The following is a 13,441-nucleotide window of genomic DNA, read 5'->3' as shown; positions in this document are numbered from 1 at the left end:
GCCGCGGGCAGGGCTTAGGGAGCGTCGCTTCCTTCCTCGGCCGGCAATGCGGGCGCTAGGGAGCGTCTGCAAAGTGCGCGCAGCCCCCCGAGCGGTGCTTGGTGGGCCTGCCCGTCCCTAACAGGGGCTCGGCAGGGGTCCAGGGCTCGCAGGCGTGCTGTGGGCTGTCTGCGTCGCACTAACGGGGCTGGCCGGGCAGCGGGGAGGATTGCTGCGGGTGGCGGTGCCGCCGCCATGGCTGTGGGAATGGCCGTGGGAATGCCGCTGCTGCGGCTGTGGTAGTATCTGAGGTAACGCCGCCATGGCTGCGGTAATAACCTGAGGGAATGGCACTGCCATGGCTCTGGTTAATACCTGAAGTAATGCTGCCATGGCTGTGGTAATACCTGAGGTAACACTGCCATGGCTGCGGTAATAACCTGAGGGAATGCCACTGCCATGGCTCTGGTAAAACACTGCCACTGCCATGGCTCTGATAAAACACTGCCACCAGCATGGCTCTGATAATACTCAAGGGAATGCTGCCAGCAGATACATGGTGGTACTCGAGGTAACCCCATCTCCATGGCTGCAGTAATACCTGAGGGAATGCCACTGCTATGGCTCTGGTAATGCCAGAGGTAACACCATCTCTGCGGCTGCAGCAATACCGGAGGTAACACTGCTGCCTCCACGGCTGTGGCAATACCTGGGGTAGCACTGCACCAACATGTCTGTGATAATACCTGAGGGAATGCTGCCAGCACCTATATGGTGGTACCTGAGGTAACGCCATCTCCATGGCTGCAGTAATACCTGAGGTTACACTGCCACTGACATGGCTGCAGTAATACCTGGGGGAATGCCACCACCGTGGCTGTGTAATCATAGAATCATTAAGGTTGGAAAAGAGCTCCAATATCGTATGGTCCAACCATCCCCCTGCCACCAGTATCACCCACTAAACCATGTCCCTAAAATACCGAGGGAATGCTGACACTGGGCAAGTGGTAACACCTGAGGTAACGCCACCTCCATGGCTGCGGTAATACCTGAGGTGATGCTACCACCGCCATGTCTGAGGTAACGCTGCCATGGCTGTGGTAACACTTCCATAGGGACTGAGGTAACACCACAGCGACTGGTGCTGTGGCTGGTATAACGACCTGGCGATGTCTAACACATCGTATCTGCCATCACATCTGAGGTAACACCACTGCCACGTCTGAGGCAGCATCACGGCAGTCTCTGAGGTAACTGGTGATGTCCAGGGTAACGCTGCTGCTGCAACTAAGGTGTCGCTGCAGCAATGCCTGGGGTAAAACTGCTGAACACCCCCATCTGCCCTGCAGATAGCGTGCAAGCAGCCCTCCTTGCTCAGCTATGCTGTTTTCCCAGTGGATGTGGTGTAAGTGATGTGAAACATGTAATGCTGTGAAGTCGAACAACCTTACAAGGAAGTGTTGTGTCTTGCAGATAAGTAGATATCGCCGACTGACGCTACTGTCCTATTTATAGCGCTCTGACATTATGCAGGTAGTGGGAAGGAGCAAGGCCAAGTTATCAGAAGAGGCCTTTGAGCATTAAAAACCCACAGATAAGAGAAGAACAAGGTCTGCTGCATTTTAGTTCACTTTTTTATTTTGACTGTAATGCAAACAGGCATAAGTATTCCATAAAATCAGAAGATCGGAACTATACAGAAAGAGGTGCATGCTTCAGAACAATGTGGATATCTTGCAAACAGAGCCAGAGTCAGTCCGAGAGAGGGGGCTGGAGTACATGGTACGAATGACAGAGATTTTAGCAGCATTGAGAGCTCAGAGGTAGGGGAAAACCATGTTTCTGACCGCTTAAAGCACTGGTATGATCAAAGACAACACCGGCTCATCCCTGCTCCCACTGTCCCCACCCCTTCACTCCTCAGAAGAAACCAACCTTAGAATCACATGAGAAGCACGTTCACAAAATAAACACCCTCCTCCACACATACCTGTCTCATGGGATGCGAAGTGAGAGTAAAGTCAGTGTGCCAGTCTTAAATCATGGCATCATTTCACAAACCAAATGAAGGCACGGTGACATGAGGAGGCGCTCAGAGGAGGGAGGAAGGAGCAGGAGGACAAGAGAATAAAGAGAAATTGGAGTCCCATCTAGCAGAGCAGAATTTACCCACATCTGAAGAGTTTAGAAAACCTCTGCAATGGAAATCTTGGGAGTTGCCTGCCCCAAAGCTCCTACCTTCACAGAGTGGTCTCCTTTCTCAGCTTGGAACCACTGCTCTTCAAGAAAAAGGCCACCAGAAAAAAAAAAAAAATACAAACCAACCTTTGACGCTTATGCTTTTCAAAGGTGCCTAAGGAAATCAAGAGAATAAATCCCTGTTCCTATTACAAAAATTAATTGGCACTGAATATCAAATTCCCCGTGTGGCTGGCAGAACTCATGTTTCTAAATACATGCAGTCTAAAAAGCAATGAGTCCTGGCTGAAAGTCATCTCACTCTATTCATCTAGCACGCCTGGGGAATTGCGTACAATCTAGAAGAACTTGGGATGTTGCTACAGACTAAGGAACCTATTCTCAAGCTCTTTTTAGCATATAGATCCCAGGGTTTCTGAAGGCATCTCAAGGCAGCAGAGCACATTTAACCTTGGGAATTCTGGACAGACACCTGTTTTACAGAATTCTAGCAAAGCAGACATCTTGCATTGAATTTCATTGGCTTCAAAGCCATCACTTCAATGCTGGGCATGGGAAGATTCTGAAACATCTATTTCCGGACATCCTGTTGAGTTCTGTAAAGTATATCTTCTTAAGATATGATTCCATACCACGATCACACAGGAGAAAAATAAAAAACAGGGTTGTCAGCAAGTAGTAGTAATGCCTCTTGTTGGAGCTGAATATGTATTAAGGCAGTTTTATTGCCTGTGGAAAATTATAAAAATCTCCATTAGCAATTATTGTGGGGATAAAATACTCAATTTCATCAAAAAAAAAAAAAAAAGATTTACATTCTGTTGCTTTCCCAACTCAAAGCCAACATGTGAAAACAATGCAACAAAAAGAAGCCCCCAAACCAGCTGGTCTTTTAGGTTGACTTTTTAAATATCTCATCTTTTTATTTTTGAAGCACTAAGAATGCCCTCAGAAGAAAAAATAGTTTGTCCAGCTTTATTAACTAGCAGATTTCTGAACCAGCCCTACGGTTTCCAAATCCTGCAGTCAGGCCATGCAGAAGAATACCTGCGGCTCAGCTCCGTGCTACACTCCTCAGCCCCAGAAATACTTCTGCAAGCCTTGGCTTCTGCAGGTTCCAGAGAAACCCCCGGCGTCTTCCCCACTTCCCTGCCCTGGCAATGAAGAGTGGCTGCAAAGCATTGGCCTGCCATCTCCTGTTAAATGAGAGATGCTGAGGGCAAGGCTCACACATCCAATTTTCTTGCCTTTGAAGTGTTTCCTCCCTCCTTCCATCCTGAAATCTGGCCAGGTAGGTACATGAATGAGTAGGCAGGAGAACAGCAGCCCTCGCAGTGAGGTGCTCTCACTGGTAAACAAGGCACGGCTGCTCAGCTATGAACTCTCAATCTGGCTTTGTTGTTGTTGTGGTTTTTCCCCTTATCGTTCTGATGGCTCAAACCTCCATCACAGCCTTCACTGACAACATCTGCAGGGGTGGAAGCCAAGACATTCCAGTCTGCTTTATTCCTGACACAGCAGGAAAAAGGTAAGACTGCATTACAGTGCTTAAATATTTCATGAGTTGCCCTTGTAGCCATGCCAAAATCAAGCAAATTTCAACCTCTGGTAAGATCTATATTACTTCTGGAACCAAGTGCTTTAAAGCAGCAATCTCATTAGCTTTCTCCAGCTCCCCTGAATTCCTATTAAATACACATGGCCATATGGAAGAAGCTAGAGCTCAGATCTCCCCGTCAAGGGTAGATTTCACATGGAGTACTAGAGTCATGCATTGCAGGCAAGTGCAAGTGCAGATCGACACACGAAAATACTGCCGTCATGAAATTGCTGCTGCTGCTGCTGTGAAAGCCTTATCCTGCAAGCTGCTGAACATCCCCAGCGCCACAGAAAGCCGGTGGTTGTGGAGGGCATTTTGTACCTGGGAGGACTCAGACGCTAGCCTAACTTCGTCCGAGTTCGGGAATACAGTTTTCAAGAGCATTCAGCGCTGGCCAAATTTTGCTCCTCCCATTATAGCAAAAACTGTTCTAACAAAAGACAGAGCGACAACAAAGTTGAATGGTCCTGAAAGTGTGTCTCCATCTGTTCTGTAAAGGGACTGCGCTCCCCTCTGGAACTATCAAAGCAATTGCAAAGTTATCAGAGCAATTCTGAAGCCGAGAACTGGTCCCCAGTGAAGGCAGGAACAAAATTTAGTTTTGAGCATAAAATTTTCCTTCCAAAACTGCTAGGAACTCTCTGCAGCTTCCCCGTAGGTATAAATCAGAGGACTGTAATGGCTTCAGTGATAGTGTGCTGGGAGGCAGCAGCTTTGGCTCGGGCTTGGTGCAGGTCCCCGTGGCTGCAGCACAAACACAGCCCCCCAAACAGCCTAATAAAAACGTGGTCGCCAGCCCGTGGCAGGTTCGCAGAGCGGCGCGTGTGCAGAAGGTGGTGTCCGGTCTGCACCCACACCTAACCCCGCAACGCCTCCGAACCTCTGCAAAGCCCCAGCAGCAGCAGGTTAATTGCAGAGCACGGCTGAGCGGAGCTGTAAGCTTGCTCTCAGTTATCCCGGGGGAAATTTGCACACTGAGAACATCACTTGTGAAGTGAATTCATCTGTTCCTCTCAGCCTCCAGTCTCTGCGTGCTCCGAGCAGCTCTGGAGAGAGCAGGAGGGCACCCCCAGGGACTCTTCCCAGCACAAGGCACTGCAATTCCATCGCCACCCCCAGGTCCTGCCCTGGCCCAGCAGCTCCCTGCGCCTCTGGGGCACAAAGGTAGGGCTGAGAAGGAGAAAGGAGGGATCTCCAGAGGGAGGTGGTGGAGGGAGCCCGGGACAGGTGAGAGGCATCGCATGCCAGCAAAGGAATCGGCAGATCGCTCGCAGCTGGACTGGACACAGGTTCACATGGCTCCTGCCTCATCTCACCTCCTTTTCTGCATAGGTGCAGTCTCGTTTGCTCAGGACACAGCTGCGAATTTCCCAGTCCTGCACAGACACATTGGCTCAGGCTGCTCGGGGCATGGACCGAGTCCCGTGCCTACCACTGGGGACTTGTATGCAGAGGATGGGGCAGGGAGCGTGGCTGCCCAAACTCCAACCTCATTTCTCTGGCCAGCATGGCTGCAGCTGGCTCACTTCCTCTGGCGCAATGAGCTCAGGTCTACCCAGCAATGATCGTGGAGGTGCTGTCTTTGCACGTCTGCTCCTGATGGGAGAAGTCTCATTATTTTCCCGCTGTCTCTCATAGATAGCAATAGAAAGAAGAGCAGCAAACTCCCAAGCAGTCCTTCTGGGGAGATGAAACCTCTGAAGTCATCAACAACACAGGCAGCAGGTACCCTTGCACTGAATAAACAACTTATTTTCCCCTGCTAGTGGACACAGCAGGATGGGAAGACACAGAATCGTTTCCCACAAGTTTTCAAGTTCGTACACAGCTTTCTGTGGACATTGGAAAAACTTACAAATTAAAATCTTTGAGAAAAACAAAACAAAACAAACAAACAAAAAAACAACAACAGAAAACAAAAACAGAACAACCCCTCACTTTGTAGCATCTTTGTAGCATCTTGAAAATCCAATCTCCTGTTTGGACAAGAGCCTCTTTGTGTTTAATCCTTGGGGAGAGAAAAGGAGCTGAGCTGCTGCAAAAGGGGCAGTGGTGGCGGACATCCTCCAGGAGAGGGACTGGGGCACTGGGGTAGGACTGGTGTCCTTCAGGTCCTGGATCCCTGCGCTGCAGGAGCCTCGTGGGGCTGTGCAGGAGCCTGGGTGGGCAGCAAGCACCCATGGGTGATGGATTCACAAGCGGAGTGTGCAAGGGGCTCGATCCCTCCAGGCGTGACGCCCCCGGGGAAGCTCTGGGCACCAGTCCATGGCAGAGCCCACCCCGCTCTCTGCATGCCGGAGATATTGTGGCTGCAGCCAGGCGTCAGACATGTCACACCGAGACGAGCAGAGTCTAGACAACCGGTGGAAGAGCTGCATTTGCGGAATGATAAAGCAGATCCACAAGTTTATTTCCCCCTCCGCCGTGGGAGAAAATTAAGCTCGAGGGGAGTGTGAAGCCCCTGCAGGTTAGGGGGATGAAGGGGGAGTTAAGACGTCTGAGACTGACTCAACAAAAAACAACCACAACTCCCAGTAGTGCGGCTTGCGAGGAGCGAATGGTCCTACTGAGACAGAGGGAGCAGGGCGGCAGCTCGGAGCCCTGGGGACGTACAACCTCATGGATTTCATGGCAGGGAGGACTGTCCTTCCGCAGGGCATTTCCCTCCCAAAGGGCTCTAAGGGACTCACCTACCCCATGCCTGCTGAGCTCCAGCCAGCTCTGGCTGTCTGCCCCGTTGGAAATCCCCCGGAAGGCAAGGCACACAGCCGTGTGCTTCCCTGTGTTTCCACAGGCATCTCGGGTGGAAGCGGGGAGGTGGGGATGGCAGGCTTTGGGGCGCAGGAAGAGCATGCCAATTCATCTCAGGCACAGACTGCAGCAGCAATAGGACTTCCACGTGAGATGTTACAGCAATACAGGCAGAAGGCAGGACAGGAAAAACCTAATTGCCAGCAATGCAGGATGAGCTAGAAAGAGGACGAAGACAAGGACGTTTCTTTGGGCACTCACTCTTTTTCAGGCTGCGTTGCTGCTTCTACTAACAGGAGGAGCAGAGCACGACGTCTAGAGCCAGAATCATTTTTCCCAAAAGGCAGGGATGAGACATGAATTTGGTCTTTAGTTCTGTTTTTGCAGCCACAGGGCTGGGGGTTAGGGCCAGCCTTGCTGTACGTACACAGGGCCAAGGACTTGGCTCCCAGCAGCAGGACCTCTGCCCGAATTCACACATCCCAGCACCAAGGGGACCCGGCTCTGCCCCGCTGCCTGCCCTGGGGCTGGGCCACAACCCCCAGAGGAGGTCTAGGGAGTGCCCTTTGTCCCATCCTGTCCAGCTTTCGTGTCCCCATCAGGAAGAGTCCCCAGGGGGTGACAAAAACCCAGCCTTGCACCTCGCTGCAGACCCAGCCCTGCCAGCTCTACGAGCTCGGCTCCGGCCACACCGTGGCAGCATTCGTTCGCGTTTTGTGCCCTGCCAAGTGCTCTGCTGGGAGCAGCAAAACTGAGACCTCGATCTTGAATTCCCCAGCTCCTGGTGGCCTTTAGCTCTGGGCTGGAGCTGCTCCGAGCATCCAGGGAGTTGAGGCTGATGAAGATGGTGACAGCACGAGGAGACAGGGCTGAGCGCGTGACATCTGCGCTGCCAGGGGAGCCAGCACACCTTGCACCACAGGCTGGGGGAGCAGCAAACCTCCTGCAGCTCTTTCTGTTCCAGATTCGTCTTAGGGCAGCTAATCCTTGCCCTCTGACAGCAAAGCTCACCGCCACAGCTCCCGGACAAACCCTCTGCTGTCACCAGTGCAGGTGCTTTGCTGCATGCCAGCGCACAGCGCAGCGGAGGGGGGTCGGGAGGGGGACATCAGCTCCAACCTCCAGCCCCGTGTCCCTGCTTCCAACAGGGGCTGCAGCCGTGCCCTGCCACCAGGACTGCCCTCGTCCTGCAGTGAAGGAGGACAAACCTTCCTGAGGGGGAGGAAGGGAGGAGAGGGAGGAAGGACGCACAAGGTCGCGTGCGCTTTACCTTGCAGACAGCTTTCCTCTGCTAAGGGGACTGATATCTCCCCGCGACGGTGTTAACAGATCGCTCGTGGGGCCAGGCTTTTGCAGCCGGGCTGAGGTGTGAGCACGGCAGGGGCCAGAGTCACGCAGCAGCTTTGCAGCTGCTCTCACCTCCCTTCTCACACGAGACATCCCGGCAGAGACAGCTCATGCCGCTGGGACAGAGCCTGCAAGAGGGGACCGGCTTTGCCACCGAGGTGCCGCGTGTTTCTTTTGGCAGGCAGGTCGCTCCCTGCTGGCACTTTCTGCTCCCGAAGCCACAGATGAGGTTGAGGTCTGCTGTCCCAGAACTGCTCGTGAGACTACACCAAGGTGGGACCGATGCTCTCCAGGCTTTCAAGAGCCCTTGGTCGGGACCAGGAGATGGGAACCTCTGTAGACCTCCGAGTGCTGCCTTCCCAAGAGGATTCATCACCGGGAGGTGTCTCCTGCACCCAGGGTTGGAGCTGCTTCTCTCCCAGCCTGGTGGCTTTCCAGTCTCACCTGGGAGAGGGTTCAAGCGTTCACAGCGTGCAAAGCTCTAGGATGCAGCCGGTCCCTGAACCTCTCCCCCCAGCAGGTCACGCATCTCCTGCAAAGCCTCTCGGAGGACAGCCTGGCCAAGCAGCAGTCAGTGCTGTGAGTTTGTCCCCAGCACAGACATCGGCCTGTGTGTTCAGTGCTTGCTCCTCTGCGGGAGGGCTTTCATGCCAGCAGAAGTGGGGATTGAGCAAAAGGAGAGACTGATGGGGAGCAGAGGAGGAGGTAAATGTAGCACGGGGTGCGTTTAGGAGGAACCATGACACGTGAATCGGAGATGTCACACCCTTTGGATCAACACAGACGCATTTGCACCCAGGCTGCTTGGGGATGAACAAAGTCCACAGGCACGAGGACATGGCACAATGACTGCCCCCAGCCTTGGGCGTGTGCCCAGGCCTGAACAAGTCCAAAAAGAAAAAAAGCAAAGAAAATGCAAGGATTCAGCCAAGGCCCAAGCTGGGGGAAGTGGGGCTGCGGGAATGATCCCAGCTCCAGTCAAGCAACAAGACCCAGCCATCGCCCAGCCCCAGCCACCTCTGCTTGCCCCCAAAACACTAAAACGCAGATGGTCACAAAGGTGGTGGTTTCATGCAGCTGCAAAATGCCCTCAGGAGAGGATGGGGAAATGGGAAGTTCTGTTAAGAGCCACTGCGGATTATAAAGCCATCATACTTCAGTGGGAAAATCCAGGGAAGGGGGTGAAAAGAAACCGCCACAGGACAAGAGAGAGAGAGCAAGAGAAAGAGGAAGAAAAGGCAATAAAAATTATCATCATCATCATCATCAGGACACAACAACAGGACGAGAGACAGAGCGCTTTCCATGGGCAGTTCCCCGCGGAAAAGGAGCCACCGTGTCCATGAAATACAAAACCCAGAGCCCTCCGGCGGGAGGGGGCAGCAGGTGCTGGGACTGCTTGGGCATCCCCTTGGGGCGAAGGGTCCGGTTAGGAGCAGAAAACCCTGCAAGGGAAAGGGCAGAAAGGCCGGCCTCAGAGGGAGCGGTGAGCAGCGTCCAGCACCCTTGCTAATTAACACGGCTCTAATGAGGGGGTGGAGGATGGGGGGAGCTGCTGCAGAGCAAAGCCAGGCAGGAGCTTTGTCCTCTGCTGTGAGGAGGGCAAGGTGGGATCTTCGGATGTGTTTTTGGGAAGCAGACCTGGGCTCTGCCGTGTACCCCCTGCAGAGCGTCTGGCAGCAGGGGAAAGGCAGTGGTGACCCCAGGACAGGTTAAATAGGAACACACAGGGCTGCGGTGAGCTGGCAGGTGGGTGCCCGTTATCCCGACCTAGAAATGGGAAAATGAGGCTCTCCTCCCACAGTGCAACCCCCCTGAGCGTGCGCTGTGTTGGGGGAAAATTCCTACTAAATCCCGTGGAGGTTGGGAAACCGGCTGTGGGTCAGCCAGCACTACAGGACACAGCCAGAAGCACAGGGACAGGATTGCACCACGTGCCACCAAGGGCCAGGACAAAGAGTGAGATCCTTGCCCATCCCTCATCCTAAATAACCAAGGGAAAAATCCCCCCAGGACAGAGCTGAGTACATGGCAGGACATGACGGAGCAGAAAAACCTCACGGCACTTTTCAAGATTTTTACTTCTCTTGCTTATTTTCCCAGCTGTGGAAAGACAGAAAAGCCCTCGGATCACTCTCCACTGGATGGACAGTGGCCCAGAGACCTTCCTGCTGTGGATCCCTGCTGCCTGCATCCCTGGAGCCAGCCAGGATCCAGCCAGGGGGAGCTGGGGACAGCCACCCCTCACCCTGGGTCTCCCAAACCCTCCAGCCTGTCACTTGTGGGCAGGACAGCAAAGGGTTTGGGTTTGCATTCACGTTTGGATGGCATTGTCAGGTCTAAGCACGTCGCTGTGATGGGTGCAGCAGCCCAGGAAGGCCGGGGGGACTTGTCCTGGTGATGTGACAGCTATTTCAGAGAGCCTGCCATGCAGCAGCCTCCGCTCCCCGTGCAAAAATTAAATGCATTTTCCAGCCGCTGCTGCAAGAAGGGCCAGAGGTGTGCAGAAGTTAAAGCTCCCTTCCCCGTCCCGCAGCCCACGCACTGGGGGGACATGAGCAGGGGTTAAAATAAACATGTCAACTCACTCATCCGTATCTTTTTTGCTCTCCTCAATGAATGCAATAGACTCGGATCTAAGGCGGTTAGTCACTTCGTACGTGCGCAGGGTGACTCCAAAAATATCCTCGTGGTACCGGCTGTCATCCTGGAAGCGAGGATGGGAAAGGGACAGGGGGGAAAGAGGAGGGTTTGCAGACTGCTGGTGCTCTTGTGGCACCTGCGGTGCTGTGGGCAGGTACCAAAAACCTTCCCAAGGTCACGCTGGGGCAGTGGTGGGGCTGCTTGTGGCATTGGACCTCCTCGGCTGGGTAACCCCTGGGCCACGTGGCCTTCAGGGACGAGTATCTTGGGGCCAGCCCCTGTGTGAGTGCTTTGGCTTGCAAAGCAGCCAGAAAAGTCGTCGTGGGCTCCCTGGGTGCGTGGTTCAGATGGGGCAGTCCCATAGGAACTGGGCTGATGTGTCCTCCTGGGCAGAAGGTCCTGAGCTGATCTCACTTCTGCTTCAGCTGCCTGGGGCAGCACCCAGACAGACAACAGAGATTTTGGGAGGGGGACCCGCAACCCCCCCCCCTGTGATAGAGTGGCAGTGGGGACTTGGCAAGGGGAATGAGCCCTGCCTGGGCTGCCCCAAAAACTCCTCACCCCAGGTCTTAGCACAGCCCCAGAGCTCCTGCAGCGCAGGACGACTTCCACCACGTCCCCAGAACTCGGACAGCCCTCGGCTGGGTGCAGGCAGCGTGGGTGGGAGCCGCGGCCCCCCAGCACCCGTCTCCTCGGTGCTGCCCGAGTGCAGGAGGAGGCACCAGGTGCAGCGCCCGCAGCAGGAGCGGGCACGGCCGCCACTCACCCGCAGCTTGCTGATGAAGGCGCCCGCCTCCTCCGCCGACAGCTGGCCCTGCTGCCGCACGATGCGCTGAACGGTCTTGAGGACGTCCCCGGCCATGGTGACGTCCCCGCAGACGTAGATGTGGCCTCCCTGCTCCTTCAGTGCTTTGTACACCATTTGGGCCAGCTGCTCCTGCAACACGTCCTGCACGTATTTCTGGGGGAAGGAGGAGGAGGAGGTGGGAGATGAGGTTAATTACGGCTTCGCAGCCCCATCCACCAGCATGCTATGGGTAGCTTTGGGGGCACCAGCTGCCTCCAGCGATGCCACCACCTCCTGGGGTGGGTGGAAACGCATTGCTGCACCACCCACAGTGATGGGAAAGACTTTGGGCCAGCAGCAAACTTCATTTGGCTCCTGTTTGTGCTGCTTCTGGACCACCCTGCCTGCTGACATCCTCCTTGCCCCCCTGCTGCCCTCAGCACGGGGCTGAATCCCCCCCAGGACCCCCCTCAGCATCCCCAGCTGGGCTCAGAGCAGCGCCCACCTTTGGTTTGTCCGGCTCCCGCGAGTAGGCTGTGTACAGCTCTCTGAAGACACCTTGGGTTTTGGCAAAAAGCGTCTCCTCTTTGTAAATGTGGTCGATCCTGGACTGTCGGCACCCAAACACCAGGACCATAGGACAAGGCTTCAGGCCTGGGGGAGAGACGGGGGAAGCTGTCACAGCCCGGGACCCACCGTGCCCCCCTCCTTCAAAATGCATCCCTGCCAGCAGCCCCAGCACCCTGTGCCGGGAGCCTGCCCTGGCCAAACGGGCAGGGGAAACACCAGCAAGGAGGAGGTGCTGAGCCAGCACTTGGGTCTGGGGTCACCTGGGAGGGGGATGAGATTTTGGAGAAAAAATAAAGAGATTTACATTTTTCCCTGCTCATGTAGGGAAAACATATTTTACATAAACTTATGTAAATTACAATTTTACATAAAAGGTCTTTTTTAAAACAAACAAACAAACAAACAAACAAACAAAAAACAGCACTATAGTTCTACCACAAAACCTTATAATTTTACAGGGAGATTTTCATGGAGTTTGGGCTGAACAGCAGCCCCTTCGAGGAGGTCTTTGCTCCCGCTGGGACAGCCCAGCAGGAGGCTGGGCCCCCCCATGGCACTATCCCGGGGCTCCCAGGTGCTGCTGGAGCTGAGACCCAGGAGGAGCAGCCCGGACCCACCTTTGTGCTGGATTTCAAAAAGCCGCTGCTGCCAGAAGCTCCGGAACGGGGCGATGCCGGTGCCGGGGCCGATGAGGATGCAGGGCACCTGGGGGTCCTGGGGCAGGTGGAAGCTGGGTGCCCTGCAGGTGGGGAAGACACTGGTTAAAGCAAGGCACGATGCTCCCTCGCTCACCTCTGCCCAAGGCAAGCTGAGACACCGCCCGGAGAAGCAGGGTAGAAAATGAGGTGAAATCCCCCAAAGCGACATTTCAGGGCAGAAGAGAGAACACAAGAGGGACTCGTGTGTTCACAAAGCCAGCCTTGTTTTCTCTGCACCCTTGGTGCTTTGCAAAGGGAAAAATCCTGCAAGGGGCTGTCCCCATCCTCACGTCTCACCCCTCGCAGGCCACTCACCCCCTCACGAAGCAGGGCACTACTTCGTCGGTCTGTATCCGATTGAGCCAAGAGGAGCACACTCCGTGGTGGATCGGGCCTTCTCCATCTAGGAGGGAGGGGAAAGGTGTGTGCTTGCCACGCCAGCCAGCTCCTCCTTCCCTCTCCTTCCTGAAACCCTGCCTGCTACATCCGCACCCCTCACCGAGACCCGGAGCCTGCCAGCATCTCTGCCTCCATCCCCATGATCTCGGTTTGGTACTTGGGTCCATCTGTGGGGCTACCCAACTGTCCTGAGCACCAGCCCTGGGGGAGCTGGGCCTCCTTGGTACTTGGGAGGCCCCCAACTTTTCTTGGTCCTTCGTGGCAGAAGCAGCAGCATTCAGCGATGCTTCCAGGTCAGCCCCAGCCAGCATCTTCCCCCATGTCCCACCTGCGGCAGGGTCAGAGGGGCTCTGGCCATCCACACCACGACCAGGGCTGCTTGGGCACTCAGTGCTTGCACAGGTACAGAAATCTGCCTGGGAGTGACAGTGTGAGCAATGAAATGGTCCCACACAGAGCCACCGG

The 13,441-nt window shown here is 54.7% G+C and overlaps 1 protein-coding gene across 10 annotated transcripts in view; it reads right to left on the bottom strand.

Moving 5' to 3' along the window:
- Positions 1 to 6,531: 6,531 nt before the first annotated feature.
- The window catches only part of NOS1 (nitric oxide synthase 1), a 63,977-nt gene continuing 57,067 nt past the window's right edge, over positions 6,532 to 13,441 (bottom strand). For 9 of the 10 annotated variants that reach the window (XM_035340444.1, XM_035340446.1, XM_035340445.1 and 6 more), the window contains 6 exons: positions 12,893 to 12,980; positions 12,497 to 12,618; positions 11,815 to 11,963; positions 11,289 to 11,483; positions 10,468 to 10,586; positions 6,532 to 9,324 (listed from right to left, as the gene is read on the bottom strand). In XM_035340444.1, the coding sequence (XP_035196335.1) occupies positions 9,309 to 9,324; positions 10,468 to 10,586; positions 11,289 to 11,483; positions 11,815 to 11,963; positions 12,497 to 12,618; positions 12,893 to 12,980 (689 nt within the window). In that variant the 3' untranslated portion in view covers positions 6,532 to 9,308. The remainder of the gene's footprint in view (positions 9,325 to 10,467; positions 10,587 to 11,288; positions 11,484 to 11,814; positions 11,964 to 12,496; positions 12,619 to 12,892; positions 12,981 to 13,441) is intronic. The other variant, XM_035340442.1, reaches the window with a different exon arrangement.

This window comes from Oxyura jamaicensis, chromosome 15 (genome assembly GCF_011077185.1).
Source record: "Oxyura jamaicensis isolate SHBP4307 breed ruddy duck chromosome 15, BPBGC_Ojam_1.0, whole genome shotgun sequence".
Taxonomy (NCBI): Eukaryota; Metazoa; Chordata; class Aves; order Anseriformes; family Anatidae; genus Oxyura; species Oxyura jamaicensis.
Note: the sequence above shows the minus strand (reverse complement) of the source record. Positions and strands in the feature narration are given on the sequence as shown.